General features: G+C 40.3%; 2 protein-coding genes across 3 annotated transcripts in view; one reads left to right on the top strand and one right to left on the bottom strand.

Moving 5' to 3' along the window:
• LOC119893944 (retinol dehydrogenase 13-like) overlaps window positions 1-18,990 on the bottom strand; it is a 42,429-nt gene that overhangs the window by 16,543 nt on the left and 6,896 nt on the right. The window contains exon 7 of one of the 2 annotated variants that reach the window (XM_038706361.1): window positions 10,839-10,956. The exons of the other annotated variant lie outside the window; for it this stretch is intronic. Within the exon in view, the coding sequence (XP_038562289.1) occupies window positions 10,878-10,956 (79 nt within the window). The 3' untranslated portion in view covers window positions 10,839-10,877. Of the gene's footprint in view, window positions 1-10,838; window positions 10,957-18,990 lie in introns of those variants that run through there. 2 annotated transcript variants of the gene reach the window in all.
• ankrd34c (ankyrin repeat domain 34C) lies at window positions 15,441-18,922 on the top strand. The gene is made up of 2 exons (XM_038706357.1): window positions 15,441-15,777; window positions 16,686-18,922. The coding sequence occupies exon 2, from the start codon at window positions 16,736-16,738 to the stop codon at window positions 18,323-18,325; it is 1,590 nt and encodes a 529-aa protein (XP_038562285.1). The 5' UTR covers window positions 15,441-15,777; window positions 16,686-16,735; the 3' UTR covers window positions 18,326-18,922.

The raw sequence follows: 18,990 nt of genomic DNA on the forward strand, positions 1-18,990 counted from the left end.
TTCATTTTTAAATGTCCTCACATGTCAATCATGTCAATCATGTCAATCATCTGTTGTCAAATGTTTGTGGCACAATGCGCCAATGTAGAGATAAAGGTACAGTAGGACTTATTTAGACAGAAATTCTTTACATGACATGACATCAAAACAAAAATCTCGATTACTCCTTTCCAATAGAAACCTGACATAAAACATTGGATTTGAGTTGTTCAAGGCACACGACATTGTCAATCATGTCAATCATCTGTTGTCAAATGTTTGTGGCACAATACGCCAATGTAGAGATAAAGGTACAGTAGGACTTACTGTAAGTGTTCAGGGGAAGTTTTGGTGGCACCTATTCTTAACATGAGACCATTGATGATTGGGTGATTTTGAAGACACTACCCCAAAATTATGCAAGCCTATATTTCTACGAACTAAGTGTTGTAGTATCACAAGCATTAGATCACTGACATGTAGGGTGATTTTGGAGACAATACAGCTAATAACAGTAAAGTTATTGAAGACAGAAATTCAATTCAGCAAAACTATATTTCTACAAGTGCTGAAGTATCACAAGCAGGATATCAATGATTTGTGGGGTGATTTTTGAGACACTAAAACTCTTAAAAGTGAAGTTACTGAAGAGAAAATTTTTCCAAAATTATGCAAAACAATATTTCTACAAACTAAGTATTGTAGTATCACAAGCAGGATATCAATGATTTGTGTGGTGATTTTTGAGACACTACAGCCTTTAACAGTGAAGTTATTGAATATTGAAAAAAAAACGAGTTATTGATCCCGGAAGCTCAAATCTGTGAATCTATTTCCAACTTTACTGAACTCAGTAATAAATGGCACCTTTCCAGTCATCTCTAATTACGAGATCTTTTCTCATAATTACGAGATCCTGGATCTTTTCTTGTAACTATGACATCTTTTCTTGTAATTACGACATCCTGATCTCATAATTATGAGATAAGGCTTCCAATTTTTTTTTCTTTGGGGAATGCAATGCGCTTCCGTAGCAGAAGGATGAGGGATGTACCAATACAACGTCTGACTTTTAACCCCATTTCCTATCTACAGTCAGTAGTTTCTTTTAACCCGAGTCGTTCCCTGACCTTAACAAAGCAGTAATTTTAACTAACCTAACCCTAATCAAGTCATTTCTTTGCCTAAATCTAACCAAACCGTAGCCATAGTTTTGTAAGATAAAAAAAACTTTATTTTTGAAACAATGATGTGTCGTCCTTGAAGGTATGAAACAAAGACATAGTTTGTCATTTATTCTGAGGTACTTGACTTTAAGTTAAATATAAGACTCAGCCCCCCTCCCCACTCCAGAAATTTTACTACAGTCCTCAACCCAACAATAATAAATGTACCATCCACTGTGTAAATGAAAGACATCAAGTCAATCATCATATCATCAAACATCTCAGTATTTAAGCAACTTTGGCAAAAGGCAAAATAAATGTTCTTAAAGCAGCTATAATCAATATTTTTATTATAGGAACACATCAAATGAGAATATGAAAACAATGTGCAATGTGAAAGGGGTTGCTGATGAAACCTGAGAGAATGATCACTTGGATTTGCAGCTCTTGCAGCTTTAAAGTAAGTTTCAGCTCATTGTTTAGCTTTCTGGTGCGCAACTTTACTTTTTTTTGTCACTCTCTCTGCTCTCTTAGTGTTGTTTTCAGCCACAGAAAGCAGCTGTAAACAGCACCATGTGGGTGACAGACACAGTAAGCGACTAGCTGGTGAACATGGTTATTTAGCTGCTAAAGAGCCAGATATCTTTTTCAGGAGTTGGCAGAGACCCAAAAGTGCTAAACGGGGAGTGAATATTAGACTGAAATTCACCAGGTGATCAGAAAACATGACTCTGAATGAATGATAATGTTGCTCTGTAACGGTATAATGTGTAAAATAAGCAACTCCAGTTTGCCATAATAAAGGATGATGCTATGATATCAATGCTGTGTTCACAACTTGTTTCCACTGTCCCCAAGTTTGCCAAAAAATTCAGTTATTGCAGGTTTAAGAAAAATAAGGATGACATAATACAGCATGAATAACTTATCTTTTTATGGAAATGTTTGAAATAATTGAATCCTCAAACTGAAATGAAATAAAAAGACGATATTAAAAAAATCACCCTCTCACCTCTTGCGGAATGTTATGCGTCATCCTCAAGCTCGGGTCCTCTACCAGAGGACTAGGAGGAGGATCTCTTCTGGACATATGACTTCAGCCCTCACTGCTCCGATTACTATTGTACTGTTGCTTTTATTCTACACAGGGATTGGCACATATATCAGCATCTATCACAACTGCCTATACATACACTGAACAAAATTATAAATGCAACACTTTTGTTTTTGCCCCATTCATCATGAGTTGAACTCAAAGAGCTAAGACTGGTGGTCACACCAGAAACTGACTGGTTTACCATACCATATATGCACATTCACATTTGTTTGATTTTGTTTTAGATGACCCCATTCAGAACCATCCACAGTTCCTTATGGATTTGTGCTCTCTAGTCGGCTGTCCTGGATTGGGAATCACATTAATCATCCCTATAAATACACAAAGATCTTGGTGTTATCATTTGCTCTTCTGTGATCAGTAGCTGTTATAGTGAGGTAATTGGCTATTTGAAATCTGTTGTATCTATTTTAGGGGTCAGTGGACAAAGACATTGTCCATACATCCATCGTCAACCGCTTATCCTGCGTACAGGGTCGCGGGGGGCTGGAACCAACCCCAGCTTACATTGGGCACACCCAGTCCATTGCAGGGCCACACATAGACAAACAACCACTCACATTCACACCTAAGGACAATTTTGGAGACATTAATTAACCGAGAGAGAACCCACACGGACACGGGGAGAACGGCTGGGGCAACCGAGGTTTGAACCCACGACCTTCTTGCTGCGAGGCAACAGTGCTAACCACTGCACCACCACGCCAACCTTGATGATATCGTGGATTACATAAAACATTTGCAGGAGAGAGAAGCTCAATCGAGGAACGAGGACATGTCATCATGAATGCACCCAACTTTAGAGTTTTCTTTAAGAACTTTTCCAAGATGGATAAATTGGACAGTACATTTGTTGCAATAATGAACTTGGTGTGCCTCTCTCACCTTTATTCCTTCAAATATCCTCCTCTTCTAATTGCTTAAACAATGCCGGATACTCATATGCAAATTATGCAGCGCTGCTTACAAACTTGCTAACTGTGCATGATTTATAATAATTATGATATAGATGTCATGGTGCCACAGTGTTGTTACTGACATAATAAAGAAATTTAAATACAATGGTAAAACCGCAGTGGCTACCATACAAGGTGCCATCGGGAGCAATTTGGGGTTCAGAAGTTTGCCCAAGGGCACTTCAACTCCTCAATGCACACTGGAGGAGCCTTGCATCGCCCTGCCGACCTTCTGATTAGTGGACAACCAGCTCTACCTCCAGAGCCACGGCTGTCCGTAGTAAGTATGAAATACATCCGTTGTGCAGAGTTGTGAATATGAATGGGATGACAGAATGAGCAGCATAGAATCAGGATCCCTGAAGCCTCTTTTGCTCACTAGTTTACACTGGAAACGTCTCAGTTGAGGCATTTGGGCTTTAAAAGAGCAATTAGATCAATAGCATCAGTGGGAGCAGCAGGAGGACTAGGAACTCAGCATGGCTACTTACATATTTATTTAGGGCACAGCCCCTCCATCTGTGCCTGTATCAACCGTTGAACACAGAAACAGCCACATCTCCTCATCAGTGTGGAGGTGCAACAGATTTTTCACTGGCACATATGAAAGGCTCACAACCAGTGACACAGAAAATTACTTGAATTAACATTTGCCAATTTTCAAGGCAAAATCACAGCAGCTGAGAATAGATACAAGTTCTACAGCAGCACTAATGTAGAGTAGTATTTGACAAATTGCAGGTTCGGAGCTGTGTTGTCACAGTGCAACTGCAGAGCATGTAATTGATTTCACAGTGGTGACCCAAAATCTTCCTCCCCAATATCTACTTACCAATTTGGGTGCAAAGCCAACAGCTGGCTGTGAGCACAGATCAGTGAGTGTTTCCAAGCCTGTGTTCTTTAAAGGGCTGTATCCAGATCAGTCATAGATTAGTGCATGCATGTGCAGACAGTTTGGATCAATGAGAGTGAAAGAATATGTGAGGTTCTGTATCTTCTGTGCTCAATAATGCCTTAACCGCTGCATCATTTCCTAGGAAACACAACTCATTGTGTGGATCAAATTTGTTGTTGTGTTATCTAGTCTATGAGTCTATTTTTTTGTTTTTTTTTTAGTCTATGAGTCTTTGTGACCATTTTGTCAAGGCACATGTTGAAATGCACGATGAACCCTTTGATCAGTGCTAATGAAATCAGGTTGCCTCTCTATTCAGCATTCAGTGCGTCCCACTGAATAGAGTGCATGATAGCAGGTCGAGTCTAAGGACATCACACAACTAATGTGTTGCCAGAGAAGACAAATTATGGTCTAGACATAGTATTGACAGTTAATTGAAAGATCACATGTCTTTTCTTAAATTATGTTTCCAAGATATCACTGTAACTGTGCCTAGTATTTTTCATGTATTTATAGTAGATATAATTTTCATCACAATGAATTCTTTGATGACACTCCATTTTTAACATAAACACAGACACTAACATAGACACTGACACACACACACACACACACACACACACACACACACACACACACTCACTCCACAGTCTTCAAACCTCATATTAGGAGGAGAAACAACAGGAGAGAAGATGATAAACATGAGTCACCACATTGTGATACTGACACAATCGTGCCATGGAAAACATCCCAGCAGCTCTCTGGGTGTCTCCATCTCTACGGGATGTGTGTCATTAAAAGGAAAATGTGGCTTAAGAGGAAAAAGAGGATCTGCAATCCTTGAGAATAACATTAGAATTGAATGATTCATCAGGAAATGTAATGGTAAAATAACAAACAGAAATATACATTATGTCAGTAAACTCAGAAGAGGAAGATTGTTTCAATAAAAATGCCTCAGAACAGGAACTCTTGAAGCCAATTTTGAGGTCAAAGCTAAGATGAGGTCGATCCCTTTCCTTGCGTGACCCTGCAGAATGAAGTAGTGCCCTGGTTCGCGCTATACTGAGCTGATAGGAAGTCTTTATCTACACAGAGTGGTGTAACTTTGAAAGCCTTTCAAACCAAGACTCACTGCCGTCATCCTACCACACAAGATATGGTTCTTGAAATGTGCCAAATCAAGCTCTGTCACGCTGGCTTTAGAGCAAAACTCCTCTTCACACAAACACTGGGAGAGCCCAGTGTAATGAAAGGGGCCGAAAGCAGTTCATCCTCTGTCTGCGAAAGACTGAGTCATTAAAAAAAACTTAAAGCTGCACAAATGAATTTTATTTCATATTGACAATGGCTCAAATGACTACGTGTAATGTGAAAGAGTTCCCCTCAACTGTGATGACTGGTCATCATAGTTTGTTGTTTTCAGCAAAAATGCTCTGATAAACTGACTCTATGTGGATCATGGAGTCACATTTAGCAGCTAAAGAGTGGGTGGAGACCAAAAACCGATCAAGAGAGACAGAATACTGGACTTTAATTTATTAGGTGGCCAGAAATACAACTCCAAATGAATTATAATGTTGCTCCATGTTTGCTGGATGTGTAAATAAGCAACTGTTTACAAACATGTTCATCAACTACCTTATGAGGTGATATTATGTCAGTGTTGTCTTTTCATTCCCCAACTAGAAAAATCAATTCACTCGGCTTTAATGGTGAAGCATGGCTAAAGCAGTAATGGGATTCAGAGATTCCAGTGTGTTCCTTCACATGTGATTAGTCTGGAATTAGACTGCTCATTCTGTTTCTGTTCGGAGTCTGCATGATGGTTCATCCATCCATCCATCGTTAACCGCTTATCCTGCGTACAGGGTCGCGGGGTGGGGTACATGATGGTTGTAGTGTATAAAAGATTTTCATATTCTGCGTCATGTGTATTGTGACTTATTGTAATATATTTTACAGATATGAATACAAATGTATATGTTTTATTTTGGCTTTTTTTTATTTTGACAGCAATTTCATCTCCATTTGTCAGTGATGTGGTCATTTAGATGTAGTCTGTCCAATTATGTCAATTAGGGCTTTAATACACATATCAATCTTAAAGGCCCCGAAAAGCTATTTTCTCAATTAGCCTATTACTATGAGCGATGGGGTCCTATATGAACACAACATTTTCAGCTAAAGTTTGACAAAGTTTTGGTGACATGAGAGTATTTTTGTATTTTTTGTTTTCTCACTGGTTTGAAGAGGGCATGGCTAAATTGGAGAAAGCTGGTGTCATGTACTGTATTTCCATGCACCAATCAGAGTCTAGCAACATTTGAATCCAAATCTTTTGACAGTTGTGGGGTTGTTTGCTTGTGTTTCCAACACTGTCAATCACACTCTGACAGCCGAGCAGAGTCGCTGAGCTTTTAACTGTTAAACTCTTTTAATTTCGCTAGTCTAGTCATAAATACTTGATATAAAATTACTTGAGATTTCAACATGTTTTCTTTACATCAAGTCCAGCTGCTTCCACTCTTGTATGCTAAAATAACAACCTCAAACAACAAGTTGCATCTACTTCAAGGCAGTCCATCTTACCTACAGGTCATTTGGGCAGAAATAGGATTCAAGCCCTCAAAGCAGACACTCTTATTCTGTGTGAACAATTGATGACATTTCAGTGCACTCATGCTTTTAAAGTGAGTGTAGATGGAAGTTAGAAAGACAGATAGTAAATGGTACTATTCTGGTTTGATTGAATCCCAGGCTGCCGTGTCTACTTAGAGAGGTGATCTCCCCCTGGGATGTGGAGTGCTGTGAGGCAAAGATAACTTGTTCTTATCTCGATCTGCTCAGTCAGGTATGAGAGCTCCTGGCCCAAGGGAACACTAGCAGGGATGTCAGTGCTATGGGCCTCACAAGCACACTGGGAACCAGGATGCAGATTAATTTTCCTTCCCTGTAACCAAGCGCTGTGTATTTTAATTATGTCTGTTATCTTCCTTACACCAAGTATTTTTGCCAACAAACTAGCAGCCAGATCACCACGGTGGTGAATTGTTGTCATGCCTGTTTTGAATTGAAATCAGACAGGAAAAGGGTTTAAAAACCGTGAGAGTTGTGATTCAAGCAGAGAGAGAGCCCTCACTCGGCTCTACCTCCTGTTTGAAGCGCTCATATGAATCCTGCCTGGTCTGTGTGCGCAAACAGCAGGACACAAACACAGGCTGCTCAGCCAACTGTGTCAGCTAGTAAGTAAGATGATACGCAGGTGATACTATGCTTCCAGGATGCTGATTTATGCTCTTGTTTGCCAGCACATGCAGTTAGTGACATAAAAAAAACATCTTGAGATGAGGTAACCTTCGGACATTCAGATCAATTCCTGCTTATTGACATGACTATGATTGACTGAATGGTGATGTCATACCATCAATCTGGATATTTGCATCCATGCTAGCAGCGTGGTCAGTTGGTCCACCACTTTGGTTGGACAAATTCTACTGACTTTGGTGATCCCTTGACTTTTCATCTAGCACCACCATGAGGTTGACATTTATGGTTTAGGCGTTTAGCATAACTACAGCTCCACAGACAACGCAAACCAGACAGTGTGTGTAAGAGCGATTTATCTCTGAGGAGTTGGAATGCCTTTAGTGTGATAGCTTTTATTGTCTCACAGCTCCTTTCTTTAAGCACCCAGCAACAATTACTGACTTGCATTTGTCTTCTGGTACCTGCCAGCTCCTCCCACCTCCTAACGCAGCAGATCATACCCAGCTGCAACATGCTTGTACTGTCTTCCACTTGCCAAGTTTTCTTTTTGGAAACCTAAAGAACCGTCTCTAAACAAAACCTCCATTCACTAGCTTTTTCATTGCTGGAGAAGGATTAAACACTTACTTAAATGTATTAAAGGAGATATATAAAGAGATGTAAAGTTCAGCCTACTATAGGTTGATGTGGTTGAATCAATTGCTCAGTGATTAATTATGGATGCACCCAGTGGAGCATAAGTCAGTCTTAGATTAATAGGTCGTATCCTGCCTTGTAGCCATGTTTGTGAAGCTTCAGATCTATTGTTAGTTCTGTCACCTAGAGAGGACTCATTTTGCAGAGACCAGGCTGATCCTGTTTGGTCTTGTCATGTCTGATTCTGCAGATGAGCCCTGACATCCTCAAGGATGGACAGGAATGATTTGACGTCACCAACAACAACAGACACAGAAAAATCTCTTTCCCCACCTTGTGCTGCAGAGGAGGTGTATTTTGGTCAGAGTGCCTCATGGTGTCAAAGACGTCACAGTCTCTGGGGTGTGAACCGTGAGCAGAGTAAAGTTATTTAACTCACTGCCAGAAGATCCACTCATCCACACTGATGTACCCACATGCTCCGACAGACCCAAACCTCTGACAGATAACAGCTCTGAAACAGTCTGTGATGAATTCATGGCGCAAAACACTATTTGCACCGAATTAAATTTTAAGCAACATCAACATTTCCTAACTTATTTTACTGTAGCTAATGCAGTTATAACAACTATACATGGAGTTATTAAAAGGTTTAGATGAACAAAATCTTTAAACAAAAGGGTGTTCAGTACACAGTTAGGTATCCCTGGAAGTGTATTGATGGCTGTGTTTTCTCTCTAGTGTTTCATTAGATAACTTATTTGAGAGTTTCAGCTCTCCGCTCGATGGGGGGCAGACACATTGGTAAGCTTTTGATTTGGCGGAGTGAACAGAGGTGTGACAGAGACGACTAAAACATCAATTTTGCCACTAATTATCTCTACCAGTGACCTGGAGGGGATCATGCGTTTGGTTGTGTGTTCTATTGACAGGGATATTAAGATGGACAACATGACAGCTCCCCAAAAGTGAAGCCAAAACATCGTGATTGCCCCCTTATGGCTGGATGTGGTATAGGTCACAAACTCTCCATGTTAGCGGGTGGGGGAAAAATCTATGTACACATCAAATACATTTTTCCCAAATATGGTTTCTGTCATTTTAGGTGTTCAAGTGTTCATTTTTCTTATAAGTTTGGTTTTAATTACTTACTTAATGTGAAATTTGTAATGTGTAATTTTTGTACAGTGGAAAGAAATGGACACACGTCGCGCATACTACATACATATTACATCGACCAAATATGTTTTGTGCATATTTTGTGCACAAGAAGCTCTTGTGGTTGCGAGATTCACAAAAAAAACTTTTTTATTGACTGAGCCTATCGTAAAGCTTTGACTTTCGCCTCTTCAGCAGTATTCACCATTTTATGATATGTATTATGACATAGCAAAAGGCATTCCTGACAATCGGCTATGCTTAAAACAAGACTTATCACTGTTGCAGTCCGCATATCGGCTGAAAATAGCAAAAAAAGCTATTTCGGTGTTCGGCCTAATAAGTCAAAAGCCTGATTGAATTTTACCGAACAATTACGTTTACATGTCGGCAGTGTGGAAGCATTTTAAAGTGTTCGTGAAAGACGCAAAAATCGCCGTTTGCAGACACTGTTCTGCTGAATTGTCTCCTAGCACATCCTCTTCTTCTGGGGCTGACTTCTTAGAAAAGGCAACAAACAATCTGACCCGCTTTGAGTGTTTCTTTCACTCGTTTTAGAGAAGGTGATTAAGCTAGCCAAAGTGCACACGTTTTCAAGCCTTTATGGTAAGTGAAACGGACCAGAGCGAGCTGACAGGCAGGTTAGCGACTTTATCCTATCATTACGGACCCACGTGGGCCTCAGACCCACCCACCATAGTCTCTCCAAATCCTGTGGGAAACACTGAGTAAAAAGCACATTTTGACAATTTAATTTATGCAATCGTAAAAAAAAAATGGCAAAAATGTGAATTTACTTGTTCAGTGTTTGGTATTCGGCAAATGTTTTCATTATATTTGTTTTTTCATTTCGGTGCATCCATAAAATTTTTTATTTAAAACATTCAAAAAATGTACTATTATCAACAGAATATGAAGAAGTAACAGTTCTGACATTATATCTAAGATATTTATGTATTGTGTGGCAGAGAAATCTACCTAAGTGAGAATGCTAACAAGGGTGTAGAATTAGTCCTTACCAATCTCCAGCAACTATTGAATTGTACCTGGCAATAATTCTGATAAAATAAAACCATTGTTTTCTGTAAGTGTCTAGTCAATGAACTTGGTACACAAATGTCAGCTGCAAATAAGTGAAAGAAACACAAAACCAAAAGGTGGAATTATAGTCTGTCATCTACAACATATTAGGGCCACTATTGGGAATAAAATACTACTAATCTAAGATTTCGAGAATTAAGTCAGATTATTATAAAAGAAGTTTCTGAGTTGTAATAGATTAGGATGCTTTGAATTATATGTGCATGTGTTGGTATTTGCAGGCAGACTGCAGTTATTTGGAAAATGATATTAAATGATAAAAGTTGCTCCAGAGCCATGAGATAGAGATGTCAATTGAAGTGGCTTCATAGTGACTTGGCTGCACACAATACAATGTTGCCACAGCATATTATCTGAAACTATACACTGCTGTAAACGCATCATTACCAGTGTGCCTGCTTGGGAATGTCGCCACAGACACCAGATTTAAAAACTGTATAGCGCGAAATACAGAGAGATTTACCTGGATGTTCATTTATCTGTAAAAGTCCTGTTCCCCAGCTTCAACTAAACCATACTCAACCGAAACAAATCTCCTCTGTACTGTATTCATTGTTGTCAAACTGGCCTCCATTGGTCTTTAACTTTGGTTCCGTTCAGGTTTCACTGGGAGGCTGTTGAGCCCAGTGCCATTCTGGTGCCTGAAATCCTCCTCTTCCCAGCAGTCCAATCCTCCTGTGCACACATGCAGTGCATAGTTAGCTAATAGGACTGCTACTAGCTGCACGGCTAATTGAGCTTACTAGCTAATGGCAGCGACAGTTAACAGCTGCTGCCACCTATTTGTTTGAAGTATGATTTCGACAGGCAGACAAAATCTTGTCATTCTTACTCATTGCACTTTTAAATTCAGAACTTTGGACTTACTGTTCCACTTATTGTTTCCTTAATTTTATATAGTTAGGCAAACACAGGACACTTACAATTCCATTACAGGTTTCTTTGCATCTTAAAGAACACTGAGACTATACTATACAAAAAAAACACTTCACTTCACTACTCTCATGCATGTACGCTGGACACACAGCCTGCCCTTCACTTCCTGTTACTCACCCACATGCCCCCAGACACACCCTGTGGTGAACTGCACTTTTGTAGTTACTTAGTCACTAGATAAATTGTCGAAACACTTTTACAATCACATTTAGAGGACAGCAGGAAGCATCATCATGAAACATGAAGAAGAAAGTGGGAGTGCATGAGTGTTTGGATATTGATGGTAACATTTTCAAAGATGTTAACAATACTGTCAGCTGTGGATATATCTTGACAACTTCATTACTGACAGGCCATTAAGGCGCCTCCTATTCCAATATCCAATTAAAGGCTCCGCAACAACTCTTAATAAGTGGGTGCAGAGTTGATAAGCAACCAATTCTGAAGCTTCAAGCCCTCTGCTTCATTAGGGGGATGTTGTGCTAAAACAGAAAATTCAACACAGAGGACATCAAAGTGCCCACTCTGCAAAATGAGTAACAAATTCTTATTAGATATGCACCAATCTCCTAGGATACAGCCGACATACACAATGATCACCCAGCGAAACTGTTGCCTGTATAATGCTCTTGAATAATGCTCCACTCAATTACTGCTCACCAGAAGGGCAGGTGTTGGTTTGCACTGTGAGATGTGAAAGAACAGAAGGAATGATGAAGGAGAAGGGGGCAGAGGAGGAGTGGAACCATTTCAAGGTTTCAAGAATGACAAAGTAACACTTCTCAATATGAAAAGATCAAAGTGTCTGAAAATGTGCTATTCTTCACGGGACATAATTGTGATGAGGGGGAAAAAAATCACTCACAGCATATGTGAGGGGTGGCAGGTTTTTAAGCTGCACTGGAGGCATTTTCCTAAATCTGCCGAGGTAGGAAGGAGGCATGGAGCAGTCCAGTGCAAGGCTGCAACAGGTTTCGTGCCAGTTCATTGCTGTCGCAGCCCACGCATTCACTTGATACAATCGCAGAGACACCAAATGCCATGAGAATGTCAAACTCAGTCTTTAAAGAGGCAACCAGCACAGAGGAAGAAACACAAACAGCACAGCAACAACAGAGGATACAACAGAGGATATAGGCTCTGGAAAAATCTCAAGATGGAAAAAATGGGCAGGATGAAAAAAAAAGATCTCACTTATGAGTTAACTGTATAAAAACTGCTTGTGTGGATTTTTCTGTATTGACAATATCAAACATCCTTTTGTATGACAGCAGCAGATTTCTTATGACAGAAGATTTAGATCAGCTCTACGGGACTGTGAAGATGTGTCTGGGCTCAATTTAAATTCCAATCGTAAACAGTGTACATCATAGAAAATTGTATTCTCTACCTCATTAGTCGACATTAGACATTTTGAAAATGCACTTAGCTGCTTTCTTGCCGAGAGTTATAATGAGAAGAATCAAAGAACACTTGCATGTTTGTACACCAAAGCTACTGCCAGCAGCCACCTAACTTAGCTAAGCACAAAGACTATACCGGGGAAACAGATACAAAAAAAGTGTAAATGTGACAAATTGACAATTTACGGCTTTTATTTGTAGGGCTATTTTATGGCTATGAACAGTTACCTGGCAGCCAGTGGACACTCCACTTGGTCCTGACCAAGAAACAGTTTGACACATAGCCTTCAGTAAACCAGAAATTTTTTGTTTTTAGTCATGATGTTTTTAGAGTCAGAAAAGTTAGTAACATTATTTGACTAAAGAAAAACCTGAGGTAAAGTTCCTTTGAGTAAATGTTGTACTTTCAATTAATTAATTTGCCGAGCTAACACATCTGACAGCTTCAGAATTCAAATAAAATGCATTCTGTGACAGAAATTTTCTAGGCAGACCTAAATTCTACATGTTTGTTATCCATCATAAATCTTAAATACAATTATTCACATCAAATTTTTGTATTTTCAAATAGGGTTATGCTGAACAAGAGAATGTGCATCACATTCGTACTTAAAACTAATAGGAGACCTTGAGAGTCAGATATGCAAGTGGCAGGGGATTGTAAGAGTTAAAGTCTAAAAATATAAGGAGTGTGACATATCAATAGAACATTTCTCAAAGGTTTGCTGACATCATTGTTGAAATTCCCTCTGTCCTCTGATAAGTCAGTGAAGCCAGACATTTTAATCAATGTACGATTTTAAAAAATAGACATAGTGACCAAGTAGGGGTCTGGTACCAGAATAACCAATTCCAGGTTGCATATATTCATTTTGAGCTTATTTCCATTTTCATTTCACTATTTAAATCCATTTCTGTTTCCTTTCTTTTTTCTTAAAACATTGACATTGTTTGGGGATTAAGGCCAGTCATCATGTTTTCTGTTGCTGACTGCTTTAGGAGACATTCTGATCAGACTCTAAACTTGATCACTTTTACATGTCAGGATCTATAAATAGTCTCAGAGCTACTGTAGTCTGTTGAGTAAAAATCTCACAATGCGGATGGAAGAAAAGGTTATATTTAGAAAGGAGGGGAGGAGGAGCAGCAGCTGCGATGCAAGATATCTGAAAATGGAAAGTGCTCCCAGGGGTGACAGCGCTTATTCTCGCCACTTTAATTATTTATTTCCCCTTTAATATACCACCGACGACAGCTTCACTGGGGCAAAGATCATGTTGGATCAGGACTGCTGACGTTCCTGTGGCTCCCCACGTTACTGCATCTGTCTAAGCCAGTGAGCTTTGGCCTTGTTCTCAATGGTCCATCATGCCTCTGCAGGACAGCAGGTCTGTCATTGATACAGGTAATTTCCAATCAAGTGCACAAGAATTAAAATCCTGCATTTTTCACCATTTAAATGACAGTTGCAATTTAGGTTTTCTATGTTTAAAAGCACTGAAACATCCAGTTCTTAGAATAAAAACTATTAATTTAGGGAGCGTATGTCACAAGCTCCTTCTGGTTGTTTGATACTTACAATAAGTCATCCAGACATAAAACAAATCTTAATTCATTTAACTTGATCAAATAAAGATATTTTACCAGATCTTTACACAGACATTTCAACTACAATGTTCAACCACAGTGTCTCTCGAATGGGAGGGACACATCCGTCTGATTTGGTGAATACAGTAGCCTATGTGCTGTTTTGTAAAACCACCTTATCCTTGAGACTCGTAAACAACACGTCTCTCCAGAGGCTGAGAAGACAATCACAGGTGAGAAATCACTGCCAGAATTGACGACTGGAGTTCTGAGACAAGTCGGATGGGTCATAAAGTGATTAGTCCCAGTCTCAGAGGAAAAGAGCAGGGGTCGGACAACTAATGATTGAACATGGTGGTGGTGGTGGGATAGTTGCGCAAGTGAAAACAACAACAACAACAACAACAACAAACCATCAAAAAAAGCCTCCCCATCCTTGGTGGAATGTTATGTGTCTGATTTACCTGTTCCTTGCAGGGCTGAGAACATCACTGTTCTCATTAGAAACTGCTTCTGTGCTGTCTCATAGCAACCTAAAAATAGAAATGTCCCTATTAGGCTGTATAGCTGCGATGGCTGCTACAAGTTTTGCCCTCTTTAATTGTGCAGTAAATATATAGGTGTGAAATATTTTTGCTCTCTCTCTGCATTTATTGAGCGATGAAACAAGCCAATCAGAGACAGAGTTTGTTTGAGACTTGCATAAATAAGCTCACATTATTAAATGATGTTATGTTATGGAGGCAAAATGGCAACAACAACAAAAAAATAACTGCCTGTAGATTATGATTTCTGATTTTAATGTGAGAGGAAGCCCATTAATGATGGTGACCCAGAACAGATTCCTTTGTCATATTTTACAGCTGAATTGTCTTCGCTGTGCCCATTTACTACATGGCAGATTGAAAGACTTTATTCTAACAACTGGCAGTGATGTTCCACACTGGATAAAGATTCAATCTTATTTATAGCACAGATTTACTATCTGAGGCATGGATTCACAAAGGTATTACAGCATAACCAGTAACACATTGTTATTCCCTCATTTCCATCACATGTAGAATTGAACAGTACCTTTTAAAATAACTGAAATAAAAATACACACGTGTAGAGTATTTATGTCTTGGTAAGGAGACACTCGTTTCTGTTTGTATCATACAGATATGATGGATCAGGACAGAGGTTTTCATCAGACGCAATTTATTTTTGGTCAACTCTGACGTCAAGAGAATGCACGTTTCATTCAGCAAGCAACAACTTAAGTTATTTATAACACGCAGCATCTCCAGGTTATGATCCTTCAGTGCGCAGTGAAAGGAATACTCCCCATTGGACTGATGTAGTGTGCCTCCATAACAAAAGCCACACAGCTCATGTGCTATGGTGCCAGGGAGATACAGCACACTGTAACCTGAAGTAGGACGCACAGATGGGAACAGTCACAGCAAAAAAATAGGGATATAGCTGCAACAAACTTTCTCTTTTGAATCATTAATTCGCTCTGATTCCTTCCCTCTTACATGGCAAAGCGCTGGGTACTTTGAGCATGGAAAACCTCTCCTCTAACCAGGTAAGATAATTAACAAACACTAAGTTGAAACAACAAAATGACTGATAACGAAGCTTAATTAATTCAACTTCACGTCGTTGTTTTGCGTCGCTGTTTTCTTCATCATAGAGGATGCTGGTAAAAATAGATTAACCTAGGCTATTGCATTATATATAACATCTGATAGGTTATATGGGTAATGTAATACATAATGTAAATTAATCTTTACATTAAAATCCTGCATTTCAAATGCAGGATTAAACGCATAATTAGACGACCAACCCAATAATCTGTCATAGAGCGCGTCTCTGCCGCCAAGTTATCCAGAATGAGAACCATAGACAGCGACTCTTACACATCACAGTGCCCTGCTAATTAATGTCGACTGTCTAAATAGATGTCTGTGTTGTCGCTATTTAAATTTTAGATATCAAAACAATCAAGTTGACTTACAGTCTCTTAGACATATTTAAAAAAGATGAACAAGGCTGGTGTTCTTGCGCACTTAGCCTATAGGTTGGTGCTGCTTTTGTTCGACGTTCCTCGTCGCCTCCATCAATATGATGTAACAAGACAGAAGCAAGCTGCTGTCTTGTCATCAGAGATAACAAGATAAACTTTGATTTTCATATCCAAATATCACAGCTGGATTTGTGTGTGAATCTAACAGGTGCTGCTGTCTCCTGCGTGGACATGATTTTTGGTCATGATCACTCTCGACTTTTTTTTTTGTTTACACCATACCTTCATCTGAATTATTATCCATAGAATATATTTCCTGTAAGTTGTATTTATAACATTTAATTTGTAACAGACTGCCACCTGCTGGTGGTGATGATGCTTTAGGAAAACAGAGGAACGAACAACTGAGTCTTAAATTATAATGATTTTGCAATGTAAGCTGAATTATTTCAATTATTTGTTCAAAGGGCTGTGAGCTGTAAGTTCAACACTGAGAAGATCTGTGATTGGCTGGGAGATGGCAGATATATTGGAGCTGCGGACAGATGGAAACTCACTTCTGAAGGCAGTGTGGCTCAGACGCTTGAGACTCACCAGGCTCCTGTTGGAAGGAGGTGCGTATATCAATGAGAGCAATGAACGTGGAGAGACACCACTCATGGTGGCCTGCATGTCCAAACACACTGACCAGCAGAGTGTCAGCAAGTCGAAGTTGGTGAAGTATTTGCTGGACAACCAGGCGGACCCCAACATACAGGACAAAGCAGGTAGGACAGCTCTAATGCACGCCTGCATCCACAGGGCTGGACATGAAGTAGTGGATCACCTGCTAGGCAATGGAGCTGATCCCAGTCTGGAGGACAGGAGCGGGGCCTCAGCCCTGGTCTACGCCATAAACGCAGATGATAAGGAGACCCTAAAACTGCTCCTGGATGCATGTAAAGCTAAAGGCAAAGAGGTCATCATAATCACCACAGACAAGTCGCCATCCGGCACTAAAACGACCAAACAGTACCTAAATGTCCCCCCATCACCAGAGTTGGATGAGAGGTCCTCCCCATCATACTGCACCTCTCCGTCTGATATTGATGTGACTGCATCTCCCACACCTGAGCAAGAGCAACAAAATACAGTCTTCAATTTCCAGACAAAGCTGAAAACGTCTAGTTTAGCTTCGAAGCTCACCAACGGGCCCACGTCTCCAACACGCCGACACGTAAACCCAAAACGCGCACGTTTGCCTCAGCTGAAAAGGCTTCAGTCAGAACCTTGGGGGCTGATTGCTCCCTCGGTCCTGGCTGCAGCTGCCACCCATGAGGAGAATAAGAAAGCCAGCCCTGATGAGGATGTTGTTGCAGGGGTGAACGGACTCTCTCTGAGTAAAAGGTCAGCTTTATCTAGACATAATAGTGTGGATGGGAAGGACAGCTTATTCCCACTGGTGGGTGATCAACCCTGCAAAATGACAACTTCACTGTCAGTTCCTCCAACATCCAAAGCATCATACGACAGATCTCTTGGCCAGCACCAGCCGCTGGCACGGCGCAGTACTGTGCCCACAGAGCAGGAGAGCAGCAGCTGCAGCAGTGGACTCGTCAGTCTGAGAGACACAATGCATAGGAGACGTCTGGGGAATGATCACTATGACTCAGACTCACAGCTCTATTCAGACTCTGCCATGTTAGACTCTCCTAAGGTCCCAGTGGAGCGGAGGAAACTCAACACTTCTCCACTTGCGATGCTGACCAGTTCCAGAGAATCTCTAGACAGCAACGCCAGCCCATCCTCTCCCAGCACAGCACGCAGGCGTGCACCTGGCCTCCTGGAGAGGAGAGGCTCGGGCACGTTGCTGCTGGACCACATCTCCCACACCAGGCCCGGCCACCTGCCCCCTCTCAACATCAACCTGAACCCTCCCATTCCTGATATCGGGGCTAGTAGCAAGCCCTCGTCACCTCTGGCCACAGGTATTAGGTCTATAGCTCCAGTAGCACCAAACACACCAAAGAGAGGCGGCCTCAAGTCCAAGAAGAAACTTGTGAGGAGGCACTCTATGCAAGTGGAGCAGATGAAACAGCTTTCTGATTTTGAAGAGCTGGCTCATTAGTTAGTGATGGTGTTTATGCAGCAAATATTGTGGGAGAAGAAATCACCATAAATTGTCAGGAAGTACATCCATAGGTACAGCTGTGTAGACTCGCAGCCATCTAGATGTTGAACAATGTAGAATTTATGAAAATATATATACACATATATATTGAAACTGAGCAATATAGATAGATTTCCTCCCTGTGTTACACCCAACCTTAAGGATTATTCTCTTTTCTTCACAACATCTGCTGTACATGTATTACAGTTTTGAATGTAATTGCCAAGACATGGTACTTTTCCTCTGAACTAGCTCTCTTATATGATGTAATGTGTAGGGAACATACAGGGTCCATTTGTAGCCAGCAGGCCTCTTGGTTGCACTTTGTGCATTTGTAATTAGCACCATTAATGGGCGTTCTTTGGGAGAGAACAAAGTGATGCACATGTCTGAGATGTAGCTTTGAGTAAGATGAATTTTGACTGTTTGTAGCAAATTTGTACAAAGTGCCTTCAAGATAAAGAAACCTAAAAAAGTGGACACATACATTTGATGTATTAGGAACATTTTCAATTCATGATGATGTAACCAAAGTGTGTTTTATTTCATATTGTTGGTCTCACATGGAAAAAATGAAGACTCAAACACACAAACTCAAAAAACATGCCTTAAGATACAGGTAA

The sequence above is a fragment of the Micropterus salmoides genome, unplaced genomic scaffold (assembly GCF_014851395.1).
Source record: "Micropterus salmoides isolate LMB-PRFRI ecotype aquatic unplaced genomic scaffold, ASM1485139v1 Ms_hic_scaffold_8, whole genome shotgun sequence".
NCBI lineage: Eukaryota > Metazoa > Chordata > Actinopteri > Centrarchiformes > Centrarchidae > Micropterus > Micropterus salmoides.